This window comes from Capsicum annuum, chromosome 11, assembly GCF_002878395.1.
Source record: "Capsicum annuum cultivar UCD-10X-F1 chromosome 11, UCD10Xv1.1, whole genome shotgun sequence".
Lineage (NCBI taxonomy): Eukaryota > Viridiplantae > Streptophyta > Magnoliopsida > Solanales > Solanaceae > Capsicum > Capsicum annuum.
Genome location: NC_061121.1, coordinates 20917743 through 20933584, shown reverse-complemented (window position 1 = coordinate 20933584; position 15842 = coordinate 20917743). Strand labels below are relative to the sequence as shown.

At 31.9% G+C, this 15842-nt stretch overlaps 1 protein-coding gene and 2 long non-coding RNA genes across 28 annotated transcripts; 1 reads left to right on the top strand and 2 right to left on the bottom strand.

The window, feature by feature from the left end:
- Positions 1-5101: 5101 nt before the first annotated feature.
- Positions 5102-7307, bottom strand: LOC124888660. The gene is made up of 2 exons (XR_007047263.1): positions 6647-7307; positions 5102-5596 (listed from the first exon to the last, which is right to left on the bottom strand). It is a non-coding gene; the product is annotated as an uncharacterized LOC124888660 (long non-coding RNA).
- Positions 7308-9129: 1822 nt separating this feature from the next.
- Positions 9130-10567, top strand: LOC124888659. The gene is made up of 2 exons (XR_007047262.1): positions 9130-9343; positions 10395-10567. It is a non-coding gene; the product is annotated as an uncharacterized LOC124888659 (long non-coding RNA).
- Positions 10568-11862: 1295 nt separating this feature from the next.
- On the bottom strand, positions 11863-15836 carry LOC107848319 (protein PARTING DANCERS homolog). 26 transcript variants are annotated; one of them, XR_007047249.1, is made up of 7 exons: positions 15700-15836; positions 15102-15187; positions 14835-14946; positions 14132-14256; positions 13959-14047; positions 13347-13441; positions 12255-13268 (listed from the first exon to the last, which is right to left on the bottom strand). XR_007047249.1 is itself a non-coding variant. In XM_047399622.1 (3 exons), the coding sequence occupies exons 1-3, from the start codon at positions 13432-13434 to the stop codon at positions 12597-12599; spliced, it is 330 nt and encodes a 109-aa protein (XP_047255578.1). In that variant the 5' UTR covers positions 13435-13488; the 3' UTR covers positions 12255-12596. The 26 variants fall into 26 exon arrangements, 1 of the variants encoding a protein (XP_047255578.1); XR_007047256.1 differs by having other exon boundaries at positions 12255-13159; XR_007047255.1 differs by having other exon boundaries at positions 12255-13143.
- Between the last annotated feature and the right edge of the window lie 6 nt (positions 15837-15842).

Genomic DNA, 15842 nt, shown 5'->3' with positions numbered 1-15842 from the left:
TTGAGAGGTTTGTGAATTAATAGCTAGGAGTTAGAGTTTATAATTCCTAAGTTACAAGAGTCTTGTAATGCCATTGTTAAGGCACAGGTTGTTCTAGTGAAGTTTGGGGTTAAATCCTATAGAGGTGCAGGTCGTGGTTTTTCGCACCTTTTTGAGACAGGTGTTTTCCACGTGAAAATAATTATCTCATTTACTTACAGTTTTGTTGCTTCATTGAAACATATTAGGCAATCGGTTTCACACATAGGCAACTCTTAAGTAAAAGTAAGTAAATATATAGGTCGTGTAGACTATCAGATTCCTTGATATTATTATCGAAAACAGTATCTCTACCTCATTTGCATACACTTTAACCTCTTCAAACTCTATTTTGTTGGAATATACTGAGTATATATTATTGTTTTATGGTATATATTTTGAAAGTAATTAATAATTGTCGGGGATGGTGAAAGTATGAAGTTTTCATGAATCGTCTTCTTTGTAAATTTCCATGAATAATCATCTTAATATACCTTGTTATAAATCTTAAATCATTTAAATTCATTAAGGGCACGTTTGTTAGGATGTATTAATTAAAATAGTCTATTTATTAAAATTTAATTCATCCTAGTACATTGTTTGGTTGCACAACTCAATTTAATCCCTCCCTATCCATGAATAACTAAAACAACATAGGATGTATTATTTTATACTGAAGAAAACCTAGGAATTACTTATACTGGGTCAAATAATACATGGATAAAAGAATTAAATGATCAAATTACCCCTCAATCCCCTTTACTAAATTACCAAATTCCTTATGTGTGAAATCAGTTCTCTCAATAACTATTTGATAATATGAACTATTTGATAATATGTTCCAAACATGTGACTGCTCCAAGGTGTCTGTAGACATGCAATGGTGTATGATGTTAATTTGACTTGTTGAGGTCAACAACAGGGAATTCAACAAATTGCTTCTTATTTTATTTCGTCAATGTTAGAAGGTTTTCCCTTTATGTTTGATAGCAGTCCTCAGTGGTGTATCTCATTTAATGAGTTTCATGCAATACCAACAATGAAGTTTGAATGATACAAGTGCAGTAGGATAAGAAGAGTCAAAACAGTTAGGATTCAAAAGTTAGATAAGTCTGTTAAGTACTGTAGCAGTGTTTGCTTTTACTGTTGTAAAAGAATTACTGTAGCAAAGTTCAAGAGTTAGTTAGGCAGTTATCAATCAATGATCAGCTATAAACACTCATGTGTAATAATTCACAGCTATTCAGAAATCATAATACAATTCCCATTTCTCTTATTCTTCTCAAATTAGCTAACTTCTCGGTTAAATACCCTGATCTTAGCTTTCTTCTTCCTCGTGGTTAACCTCCTGGATTGATTTAGTTTATCAAGGTGCATCAACTGGTATCAGAGCTCGTGATTCTCGGCAGAATAATCATGGTTGTGCGTGATAAAAATATGGATAAATCAACAGAAGAGGTCGATGGGAAATTTTCACAAATCCAAGATCAATTGCAGAAATTGATGGATGGAATGTTGAGCATGAATAATCAAAATACGTGTACAAATAAGGAATTAATAGAGATTAAACAAGTTTTGGGGAACTGTAATCATAAGGAAAGAGATGTAAATGAAGGCAGGGCTAAATCTTCTATAGGTGGTGATAAACCAAGAGGGCCAGGTTTTTTCCAACAAAATAGAAAATTTCAGAATTCTAGTGGTAAATTTCTTAGTCGTTGTTTTAAGATTGAATTCCCTCGATTATCTGTCCATGATTTGTGAAGCTGGTTTGATAAAGTGGACCATTTTTTCCATGGGTGAGGTTCCACCTTATCAAATGGTTAGGGTAGCTTCAATTCATCTAGATGGTGATGTTATAGCCTGGCATAGGTCATATATGAGAGCTAGAACTGCTATGAAAGATTCTTCTTGGTCTGAGTATGTACTGGACATTAATGATAGATTTGGTGATAGTTTTGAAGATCCAATGGAAGCTATTAACAATAGACTGGTAGTGTAAAGGCTTATCAAGATGAGTTTGACAGGTTGTTTTGTGGGGTAAATTTGTCTTATGAAAATGCCCTGCGTTGTTACTTAGAAGGGGTTGAAACCTAAACTTAACAAAGTTGTTAGGATTCAGACTCCAAGAATACTTCACCAGGCCTACAAAATTACTAGATTGCAAGAAGGGGTTTTTGAAGCTCAAGTTCAATCTTGGGGTTTCAAGATGTCAAGCCTATTACCTACCCCAACACACCCGTAGTTAAGAAGAATGTTGGGACTAACCAGGTGACTAGTCAGATGGCACATCAAAATGTTGTTAGTAAATTCCCAGCTAGAAGACTTTTTGCTGTTGAAATGAATGAAAAGGGGGCAAAAGGCCTTTGTTTCTTCTGTGATAAACCTTATGTACATGGACATAACTATAGAAGTAAGAAGAAACTATATATGGTAGAGTTATTGGAAGATAAAGATATTGCAGAGATAAGTGATGGTAATGTAGTGCAAGAATCATTGAATGAACCTAAAGACTATATAACTATATCACTTCAGGCTCTTACTGGTGTTTCTGGTTATCAAACTATTAGAGTCACGGGATATCATGAGAAAGGCCCTTACAGATGTTAATTGACACTGGGAGTACATATAATTTCATTGATCAATCTATAGCCACAAGGTTGGGTTGTCAGCTGATCCTACAGTGGAACAATTTATAAGTATTGCAGATGGTAGAAAAGTGCAAACCGTTGTTGTATGTAAAAATCTGCAGTGTTTACTACAAGGTACCACCTTTTCTTTAGACTTTTTGTTATTATTTTTAGGGAATGTGGATATTGTGTTGGGGGTTCAGTGGTTAAGAACATTGGGAAGGATACTATTTGATTACAAGAATAGAACAATTGAATTTGTTTACAAGGGCAAGAAACGTGTGTTGAGAGAAGCTGGTGATAAACTTAAGTTTGCTAAGGCAAATGAGATGATTAAACATAAAGCACAAGTTGCTCAATTGTTTATGTTATCGCTGGTGGATAGTACAACAGCTGACACTAGTTATTACAATATCCAAGCTACTTCATCTACCGATATAAATCCTTCTTCAGATTTGTTTTACCCTTTTCGAATTTCAATTGAGCGAGAATATAATTTTGACCTTTTTAAAACTATTTCAGAACATTAAAGAAAATTTTGAAATAATTTTAAGAAATTCACAGAGTCGCCACTTGATTTTTATAGAAAAATCAAGAAAAAAAAACTTTAAAGGGTTTCAAAAGTTCAAAAATAGAAATAAACCTTTAAAACTAGAGAAAATAGGAAAGGATTCAATTAATGCCCTAAGAAAAAGTTTTAAGGCACTTAGGAGCGTCCTTTTGAAAACGGTGTACCAAATTTTTTTTGACTAACTTTGCAAAAGGTTGATTTTATAATAAAATAGTAAAATTATTTATTTACGTATTCAAAATAACATTTATTCATTTAACGAGAAAATATTCTACTTGAATTAAACTAAATTGCAATTTTTCTTTGAGATTTTAAGAGGAAAATAATTTTTTGTTTTTATGAAAATAGAAGAAGATTGTATAATTATTTTCTTATTATTAATTATTATTATAAAAAAAGTCAATTTTGTTATAGAAAATATCTTTGGGGGAAATGTTACGAGAGTATTAAATTAAAAGTGCTTTGCTAATTTTTGAAAAGTTAATTTTCAAATAAATTAGTTTCTTAGGTTTAGAAAAAATTACTTTAATCCAAAATAAACTATTAGTTACATGAACAAAATAAAGGGGAAAGGACAAAAATAACACCTAAAACTAAAATAATTTTACAAAATTAGCACCTAAATTGAAAAACCTAGTAAATAGCCACTCGATCATGGCACTGCATAGCCCAAGATGTCCACTATTACGATGGCTACACGTACTTCACCTCCCCGCCATTTCTTTTTTTGCCATGCAACCTCATTTTCCATTTTTTTCGTGACTAATTTTTGCACTTTTTTCTAATTTTTGCATGGATCTATCAACCAGCAATCAAAAGGAATTGTAATAAGTTTAGTACTTTTCTTTTTTAAAGATTCTACTTTTTTTTTATTTTTTTTAAACAATTAAGTAATTATTTTTTTTTTTTCAGATTATTTTGCATTCATCAACATTATTAAAATAACATACTATTTGTTTTGTTTAGTTTTACTTATTTATACAATAAATACAATACCATATACTTTTAATATAATACAATTTTTAAAGATATATATCTATATATAATAATGATATAGTTTCTATATATACACATATTCTATATAATAATTATAGCATTTTTATACACATTTTATACAATTTTTAACTACAATTATTATTTAGATACATATTTTATACGACTCTATATAGTTTCAACATGCATTCTAAAAATGTATCAATCTAGTATAAGAGAGTACTAATTGAGTATATGGACACTGCTAGTATATCAATGTATTATAAAAGTGTATTAATGTGGTATAAGAGAGTATCAATTTGGTATAGGGACTGCACGTGCTTGCATAGAATTTCCCTTCTCTTTTTTAAAAAGTGTATCAATATAGTATAAAAGTGTATCAATTTAGTATAAAAGTGTATCAATTGAGTATAGAGACTGTATGTGCCCAATTGGGCCAAATGGCTAAAAAAAGGAATCAATTAGCCGACTGGCTACACCATGTCCAACTTTTCAAATGTGGGTCATTTTTTTAAAAATGGATAGCCCGTGTCCTTTCCCCCAAAATAAATGTCATGAAAAAAAATGCTTAATTTTTGAAAGAATTGTTTTAAGGAGAAAGTCGAAGGAACCAATTTAATCCGTTTTGGATAATATAAATTAGGTGAAAAAAATTATGAATTAAGTAAAAGAAAACTAAAATAAAATAAAATGACAACACCTTAGAAAATTTACCTAGATTAATTGATTAAAATGTTAGTTAATACAAATAAATAAAAATAAACTATAAACTACAAAAAATGAAGTATAAATAACATAAATACCAACATTTTAAAAGTAATTACACTCTCTCACTTTTTTAATTACTTTATTCTCTCTCCCTATTAATATACATAACATAGCCGACATATACATAGCATTCTATTTATATGTAGTATTTTTGTAATATATTTAGGGAGTTGGAATTTTTTGTAATATTGAAAACATATGTGTATTTGTGTAATTTTTTGAATACAAATATTTAAATTGGGCCCTTAATTAGCCCATCAATAAAGCTGTTCAGTTTTGGGGCTTTGAATTATGGACTTTGGGTCTTCTTTCTGCCGTGTATACTATGTGTATATCAGTCCGATTTTTCTGCATTTTCCTGTACATCACCACGTATACACTGTATATCAGTGTAGAAATTGCATATTCCCTCTCCACCTTTTATTATACACCGTATGATAGCGTGCAACTGCTGCTTTTGATGTATATGCAATGTATATCACCACAGATCAGTGTATACCAGCTTGTGTAACAGTGTTGTCTCGGGCAAATCAGTCCATTTTTAGACTTTAAGGAATCTTGACTCGATGGAGGTTGGTGTTAACCCCACGGAATGCGAGAGACGGGAGTCCGATAGACTCTATGAAAGAGTTCATGCATAGAAAGTAAATAAAAGGATTAGCTAATTTAAAAAGAAAATATTTGATATTACGTAAACAATTTCAACATAACATAGTTATTCACAGATACTAACACACGTGAACAAAGGAATATATAATTCACCTTCCAAGGCACAATCACCCGTGCAACATATCAACACTCATTAATTGGAAACAAAAGACCTTCAAGAAGACTGCAGCTAGTTTAAAATGATGAACAAGAATTGAATTTCAATTTTCCAACTTCTTCCTAAAGTGTGTAATTTTGGGAAACCCATACTCTCCCTAAACTCACGATTTTGAACCGAGATAGAGAAGGAGAGAAAAAAAATGAAACAAGGCAATTAATCTATTCAGACGAGAGAGAACACAAATAAGACCATGCCAAGGGACCTCAAATGCTGAACTCGTGCGTTTTAAAAAGACCGATCATAGCAACAGAATATACATACACAGAAATATATAAATTACCATATCAGTTGGATTACGTAGCAAACTTGAAAATTCAAGCGAGATACAGTCACAAATGATGACTCAACCATTTCTAAACGATTGTTACCTCGAAGCTACTCTAACAAAAGTGAAAAGAAAAAGGTTTGAAGATTAGTTAGAACTCATGGATAACACTTCAGTCAAAGCTTCCACTAAGGCTTAAAAGACAAGTAACAGACTTCACATATTTTCCTGCCAAATCCAAATTGTAGACTTTATCCTTGCACAAAATAGAGAAAAAAAAAAAAAATCCTATCTTTAATTGTTTCAAATTGTTAAACGCTTGTATTATTCAAGTGTGAAACATCAACAGCAACAATCATACAAAACCATCAAAAGTTACGGTTTTCAACATCCCGTCAAAACATTGGGCTCAACTTATCGAAACGACATTAAATGCACATATTTTGGACAGAACGATATCAAATGCACATATGCGTAGCTCATTACGTCTAACAAGGAATTGAAGTAGCGACACCAATTCATTTAACAAATACTAATTTTGATGAAAAATGATGTAGAAAGGGTAAAGTTCGTACCTTTTGTGGGGCAACGAACATGGGACAACGAGCTTAGCACGATGAAACTTCCACCACAGGAGATTATTTTTGTTTCATCCCGAGATTATGATTCCAACTTGTCGGAGTTCAACTTTTCGTCGAAATTGAGTTTTCGAACTCTTCAAAAATTTTGGTTGCGTGAGGTTAGAAGCATGCGCCTCCCGAACCTTTAAGTTTTTCCCCAAAATCCCCGTTCCTCCCCCTCCCTCTATCCCTCAATGGGTATTTATAGGGGATTTTCGAAATGATTTTTGGGGAAAAACAAATAAGAAATTGAGGACGAAAAATTTGAAATTCAAACACAAATTAATCATGACCATCCATGATCCACGTACGTACGAAATCAAGTCTGACCGAACAGCTTTGAGCAAAATCCGGATTAACCCGTTGGGTATGAGCTGTTGTTGTTGACTTGTTCGTTGCTTTACTATTGTTATTGTCGCGTTGGTTGCTGTTGCTGATATGGGTTGCTGTAGTTGTTGATAACGTTGTCGGCTGGGTTGTTGTTCGATGATGTTACTGTGTTATTGATGAGTCGGGTTTGCCGTTGTCGTTGATGGGTAGGAGTTGTACGCTGCCTCTATTGAAACTAGATATAAGTATGAGGTGCTTAGCATAGCTCTAATATAAAGAATTTTAAAATAACTTTAGTTTTTTGAGGTGTAAACATGGAATCGAATTAAAATTATTTATTTGATAATTTTTTTGACATCAATAAATAATTCACTTAATTCAAAATCAAAAACAAAAGCATTAAATAAAAAAAAAATTGTATGATAAATTTGAAGTATAAATTAAACCCTAATATTTAAATGAAACGAATTTCAAATTATATATAATTTCTATTTAAAATTATTCCCCTCATTCCATTCAACTATTTTTTTTTTCCCAAAAGAATGACTATTTTATTTTTGCATATCTTTTATTTCTTTCAAATTTTGCATGACATATTTAACATTATAAAATATACGCTCAATCTTAACTTCTAATAAAGTAATTCAATCTGACACTTTTGATTTGAATTTTGAAAAAAAAAAAAAATATTTACACATTTTTTCATTCATATATTAGATAGTTAAGTTAATCATATAAAATATTTTATCTCCTTAATTATACATATCAACCTTGAATTGAAATTTTATGGATTTTAAGACTTATTGAGGTAAATGCGTATCATTAAAGAAGATAACATGTTTTATGTGGTTAGTTTAACTACCTAATGGATGATGAGAACATACATAAAAAATTATTAAATTAAACTGAAAGTGTGTAACTAAAACACTTATTAGAAGGGTTTAATTATGTATTAATTTTAAAATTTAAAGGATACTCAATACCTTACACAATTTTTAGTTTAAAATTTTAATATTATACTTCTATATAAGGTGTAATAGGATAAGACTGATAGTCCTCACAAAAAAATTTATGCAATAGAATAGGTACGTGTGTTTATTACTTTTCCTACACATTATTGTATTTGTCCTTATTTATTATCTAATGATCATTTTCATTTAGATCAATATAATTGAATTATATATAATATTTTTTTACAAATATATTTTTGTTCCTTATTAGATTTTTTAAAAAAAAATTCTTATATTAAAGTATAATTATTCTTTATTTCTCTATTTTAGCAATTATGAAATATTTGTTATTTTTTCTATAGTATATTTTATAACAAAAGATTATATTTTATAAAACATATAATATCAACCTCAAATTGAAATGTTATGAATTTTAAGACTTATTGAGGCAAATGCATATAATTAAAGAAGATGACATTTATGCGGTTAGCTTAATAACCTAATGGATGATGAGAACACATACAAAAAAATTATTAAATTAAACTGAAAGTGTGTAATTGAAACACTTATTAGAAGAGATTAATTGTGTATTAATCTTAAAATTTAAAGGATATTTAATGTCTTACATAATTTTTAATTTAAGATCATAAATCTCATTTTACACTCCATGCTTTATCTAGTTAAAATGTTAAATCGAAATTGAGAAAATATTTATTTCCTAGTGGATACTTTTAGGGGTCATTTGGTAGGGGGAGTAAGGTGGGATATCTTATGAATTTATGATAAATTTATATTATTAACCAAACATAATATAAAGTTAATATCAAATTTAGTCTTATCGACTATCTCATCTCTTCTTCCGCATTTACTTCTCCTTTATAATCTCTATTTTACTCTGGCCGAGTATTCATAAAGAGCAAATTTAGTAGCTTGAAATAATGAAATTTTTCATGAATATTCGCAAAAATTTTCATCACAGATTCAAACATGCAACTAAAATTATTTTCTTGATAATTCTTTTGACATCAATAAATATGTAACACCCCAAATTATAATTAGTGAGTAATTATAATTGGAAAAAATATTCTATAAGAAATATGGGCAAAAGCCCATATTAATAAAAAAAGGAAAAGAATTTAGAAGAGTTAGGGCAGTGGCCCATATACAATTCAAATTGAATTGGGAAAAATAATATATTATATATTGACAAAAAAGGCTTTTGTCATCAAAGGATTAAGAAGGCAAAGGTTAGGAGCAACTAAGGCAGTAACTAATCTGCCAATCACGCTGAAAAGGAAAAAAAATCAATTGTTCCTTCAGTTAAAAGAAAAGAAAGGTTTAATGTTGATTGGAAAATTCTTTCAGGTTTAAGGTAAATTCGTTGTTATATCTTTATCGTGATTTTTAGCTTTGGTAATTTATTTTGGATAGTAAAATTTAATTATCAAAGATGGGTTTAAGCATTTTAAGGTGTGATTTTGGACATGAAATTTGAGAAAATGAAGGTTACCATGGAAACCTAAGGGTTGAGTAGTCTAATTTTATCATGGAATTACCCTAAATAAGAGAATTAACTTGAGATTTGATATGATATGATTTTAGATTCGATCGAAGGTAGTCCTATCAATTGTTCGAGGTGACAAGTTGGTATTCCAAAAATTGTACTGTGAATAGTAATCTTATCATAATCTGTTTTTGTTAACTTGCATATTTTATTCTTGATTTTGATGAAATAATGAGTAACGAAATGCTTTGGAATTGCATGTGGGGCAAGTCTTTTACTTGATATGATATTGAAATGGTTATTTGATATATGATATTATTACAATGAATATTCTTTACTCACCTGAGATTAAGTATTTTTGATATATGTTTTATTCAAGTTCACATGTATTATTATTGATATGAATTTTAAAGTTATGTTCTATTCTGAAAGATGTTTTCATACGAATATCCTATTGTTTCCGAAGAATTTATGAATGGGAGTAGACCTTGATTGAATCCCATAGCTAACGGCGAGATCGTTAGACCTGGTACACCTTATATTTACTAATGAATGTTATAGCCCTCGCTAGTGGGAAGGTAGAACTAGAATACTGTTACTGATATGATATGGGACTCCTTTATGAGGGATCCACTGTTATGGGTTACTCTTAACAAAGAAGAATGTCACACTGATTACATGATTCATTCTTGGAAACCTCCCAAATATGTAATATTTGATATGATACGATGCTTTATGAGTTTATTACTGAACCATTGGTTTACTTCTCTTACATGAAACAATGATACTGTTTATTGTTACTATTTTCTGAAAGAGAATTTATTTCATAATATTTTCTAACTTGTCCCCATTAAAACGGTTATGGTTAAGTGTTATTACTCACTGAGCTAGCGTCTCACTCCTCGCTATTATTTTTCAGAGAATGTAGGTGACGGTGAGGATCTCGTTGGCTAGAGGATTCAGTAGCATATTCCTGGTGAGCCCCGCATTTGTTCGTGTGGGCTATAGTTTATTTATTCGTTATGTTTCTTTTTCTTGAAAACTCTTAGTTTGATCCATAGTCATGTCTTTAGAGTTTTGAGTATTCTTTCATTATTTTGAATTTGTGGAGCAATTGACTTCCTTTTATTTTTGGAGATGGATTTCGTTTTGATATTGGTGGTGTTGGTGCCTTGTTGATGGTTTGTGATGGATTGTGTTGGTGTGATTGATGTGTTGGTTGTGGGGCTTTTGAATTGAGACACGAAATTTTCTTGATAAGCCCAAAGAATACACTAAATTATTATTTTATCCCTATTTATATTATATATATAAATCTCTCTCTTGAAGAAAAGCCTTGGAGTAATTGATAAAGTTGCTGCTATGTGACCAGGAGGTCACGGTTCAAACCTTGGAAACAGCCTCTATAAATGCAAAGTAAGACTGTGTACGATACACCTTGTGGTGGAACCCTTTCCCGGACACCGCACATAGCGGTAGCTTTAGTGCACCGGATTGCCCTTTTCTCTCTCTCTCTATATGTATATGTGTGTATGTATATATATTATATGCACTACTTATTCATAATTCAGTGATTTACAAAATATTAACCTATTTAGGGTAACAAAGGCACAATATAGAGCTCGATTATTATCGTATTGAAAAACTTGAAGCATTTATATTTTCCAACAATTAAGATTTAATTTTTTTTCTAACTAACATTCAATTCAAATTTGAAAATTCTTGTAAACTAAAATGCATTGCGTAGGATTTTAGCGATAATTAAAATTTTATTTTTTTATGTTAGTTCTTACTATTTCTATTTTATAAGTATTTTCTTATTAGTTAAACCGAAAATCAAACCGTTAAGGACCAAAAACCGATAAATCAAAACCGATAAGAAAATATCTTATTGGTTGGTTATTGATTTTACATATTTAAAAACCAAAAACCAATAAACTGAACCAATAACACATAAAACCAAATCGAACCAACCGATGCACACCCTAAATCATACACACGTTTTCACACTGCTCATATAAAAATTCGGTGTGGACCAAAAGGAAAAGGCATAATACATAATTGTGCTCTTTAACTTGATCACAACTGACATATAAATCCTTCAAATTTAGAATTTCCACAAGTAGGCCTTTAAGTTATCATAAATTGAGCAAGTAGACACATGTATATTACATAAAAAATCTCACACAATATGATATGAAATGTAGAACGTGTGCATCTCACAAGATTTACAAAAATGTCATCACCTGAGAATTGTAATCAAAATTTGTGATACCGCACTTAAAAAGTTAGGAAAATGAAAAAGACTAAAGCAATCTAGGTCCAACACATTTCTAGCCTGTAAGCATTTAGTTTGGCCACTTGAAAATAATCTTTGTAAAGATTAGTATCAAACGAAGTAATTAGTATTTCTGTTAATCAATCATATAGTGGGATTAACTTCAAACTTCACTCAAGAGGAGGTTTGCAAGAAAAATCAAAAGAGAAATAATGGAAATACAAAACTTGTGCATCCGATAGTATCCCAAGCTCAACACTCTTTATCCTTTGTTATATTCTTAGCCAGCGTACCTGCTCAAGTTTGAAGATTAGAAGTAATAAAAATTTGACACTGAAAGAGCATAAATATCTGATTATGCAACTATAGCAATCAAAGTCCCACTGCAAACTCAGAGCAGGGATATCATATGGATATAAGTATAGATAATTCGAATAAAAAATAGGAGTCTGATCAATATAATAATGGTAACATCTCTAGTCATGATAGGCAACACAAACATTGAGAGGCAATACTAAAAGCAGATTGTATTTCATATCAGCTATTTCTTCATAGACTGCAAAAAAGCAGATCTCAATAGAAAAACCTCGTTTGTAATTTCAGTACAATTCTGATAAATTGTCCATGAAAGGAAAGTTCTTAGTGAGATTTAGCCATATGAAGGACCAGAAATTGAAACAAGCAGCACTGAAGAACTTAAACATCAACGTAGATGCGATTCTGATCTTCCTTAAAAGGACTTCAGTAAACTTAGATCGACTTAACACAAATAAACCGTCATATTTCCTTAAGCAAGAGAAGTAAAATTTAAAGATCCTTACGATTTCTTTTTGAGTCCTCTAATCATGTTACGACAACAGATACAGAAGCACTACCACTGGACTTCAGCAGCATTTCCAGGGGATTTAAGTTCACTCGACTTCCACTTGTAACTTCTTGAGATTTAAAGTCACTTCCACAGAGTGCATGGCTCTGAATGCTCTAGAGTTATAACACAACCAATTTTAGGAGCAAGATAAAACTTTGGATCCCGGAAAAACCATGTGATTGTTTGTGGGTGAAAGGTCAGTAGTCTCCAGAATGTACTACTTTGATGACTTAGCTATTGCTTCAATTGAACCAATAGTTTGATTAAGCTGAAACAGATCAAAGAAAAGAGGAGTGGCTACAACTATTTCAAGATATAAATGTATGCATTTGATAATGGGCAGTTCTACCATTCTTTAAAGCACATGCTCTGAACAAGAAAGGGTAATATCTACCACGGTACAACAAATGTGATGTAACATAAATAGGAAATACCACATATGCGTCATGGTTGTCAACCCCAGGTATTGATGTAACCACCTGTAGGTAAATCTCCATCGCATGTACTGATTTTTTCTTACAACTGCAAGACAAAATGTCTCAAGTTCACAAAAAACAAAACATCAGGTTAGTCACTAAAGATCGAGGAAGCTGTTCAACCATCTACCTCAGCTTTTATTTTTTCCAATGCATCCTGGCGTTTGCACGCTACAACAGATATTTTGGAGGTAAAGTATATGTATTTTTGACTTTCTTTTGTTTAGCTTGAGAGATTTGACATCTTACCCCCACGAGCATGTGGTATCTTCACGATTTTTTCGAAACCCATCTCTAAGTCTCGCACAGGAACAAAAGTTGGCCTTCCAAGTTGCATTCAGTACCTTCAAAAAGATGAAGAGATTATCCAAGCTCTTCAAATAAGGATCAATTTTTTTTTGTTTTTTTTTTTGATAACCGTGGCGTCCGGGCCAGCTTGCGCGCACCTCGACTAAATCCACGGGATACCTGCCACCTCCCCCACCAGCAACAGGTACCAGGTAACTCTGTCCACCAAGGCTATACCAGATGGGAAGAAAACACCTAGTGTTTGTCTATGCTGGGAATTGAACCTGAGACCTCATGGTGCTCATCCCAACTTCATTGAACCACTAGGCCACACCCTTGGGTGCCAAATAAGGATCAATTTGACATATAGAATACAGTTGAAGGGGAAGTTAAAATTGTGTCACTTGATATAGGAATATATCAAAGAATCGTTTTGTTCCTTTATAGGAAGGGTGATAACAACATAGAAGTTTGGAAACTGTTCCTTTAATTTCAGAACTCTACATCAATTCACAATCTTATCAATGTTAGATGAAGTGAAACTGAAGTTTGAGAGATATACGGCATGTTTACTTTCTAAAGAAAGATGTTGTATCGATGCCACCCCAATTGGTCACAAACGTGAAAGCAACCGACAAGCCACCACAGTTAGAGATGAAATCCTATGAATCAGAAATGTTATTACTTCCATTAGCAAAAGAAAGAACTTACATAAAGACCAAGACAGCTGAAAAGAGTACTTTTACCGGTGCAGTTGGCACAATATTTGAACGAAAGGAGTTTTCATTGAGAAAGCAAGAGATGAAATTGAGAAAGGACGGATGCTGTTCATCCCTCCATGTGCGACTCATCATACAAACCCCACTGCTACCTGCAAGAGTTGAAGGCTGATCGTATGTCAAACAACATTTATGATTTTGCCGTATGAGTAACTGAACAAAAATTTACTGTAGCATTTCCCTCTTATTTTTTTGCGTTCCACTTTTCAATTACAATGGTAATAGTAAACACAAATGTTGATATTGAAATTAAAAAAAAAAAAATCAGTGTCTTATGAAACTAATATATTCGGCATTGTTGAATAGTTTCTATCATGTGTACAAAAGAAGGCACAGATCAAATAAGCTTTGCTTGCAATTTTTTCTTTCACCTTATGCTTCATCTATTCACTGCAATAATTTCCTCCATAGCGATACATAGAGGAAAATCTCAGAGGCAACTGAGGCTCATATCAGTATTTATGCTCAGGCAAAGAAAGTCCAGCCTATTTGGTCATTGCCCCACCAAGATAGAGCCCCATATTGAAAGATCATCACCGCCTACATAAGAGACTATTTTGGATATTTTCTTATGATATGTATGTATGTTTGTGTTTCAGACATGTTAAACAGGCTTTTTATTCAAGAAACACTTGATTGGAAGAATAGAACCAAAGATATCACTACTCACTGAAACAGAATGTCAATAGGAAGAACTCGGAGTGTCGAGCCTTTGGAGCGTCACTATGTCAGCCAATCCAGCTTTCTGTGGTTCGTCACATGCCCGCATCACAATAGGAGCACTGTGAGAAATAGTTAAAGAATTGAGTATACTGGAAAAGTTATTATAGAATGATAATAATTCGATGCGACTCTTCTTTTAAATTTTTCTGCTAAGGTTCAATTACAATCAATGATGAATATTATCCACTTCTCTATCAAAAATAGAATAATTTACCTTTTCATCATCTTGTAGATGACTTTGGTAGGGGATAGGAACTTAAAGTTACCAATTCCTGAGTGAGGAGGTGAGGTTAGCATCAGCTGAAAGAAACGATCATGGACAATTAATTAAGCATATTATGTAACTCCTATAAATGTTTTGAAATAATAGACTAATGGGGAAAAAGGTAAAAATATTGTTTTGGATAATGGGATCAACTTCAAAACTTATTCAAGAGGACGTTTTGATTCACAAGAGAGTTATAAGAGCACAGATGAGGAATCTACTGATCTGATGCGAACAACTGTCCAACAATGTTAACAAAACTTTGCAAAGGGATTATAGCTCAAAATTTTCATTCAGTGATTATAAGCAATTAGAAATAGATGTAAGTCCACCTTCTTAATATTGTCTGTGACTAAGTAGCATTTCTCTAATCGGGGAGTAGGATTGATGTCGACTGCCTACACATTCATCTATTATATGAAAAGTAGCACCCAAACTTTTCTCTTTAGAGAGTTACATCTTCAGTTTCACATCAATTTCAGTTTCTAAGAAAAGAAAGTCAGATGTATCTACGGTAGTCATCCCGTTAAAATAGTAAGGAAAGTACCTTGTAAGTCTTTGTTCAGCAGCATCAAGTTTCGCTCGAAATAGTTCATATTTTTGAGGAAGTGTATTACGCATCCCAAGAGAAACCACATTCATCACCCATACCGATTTTCCTTCCTTCATCAATGCAGCGCTAAGACCGCC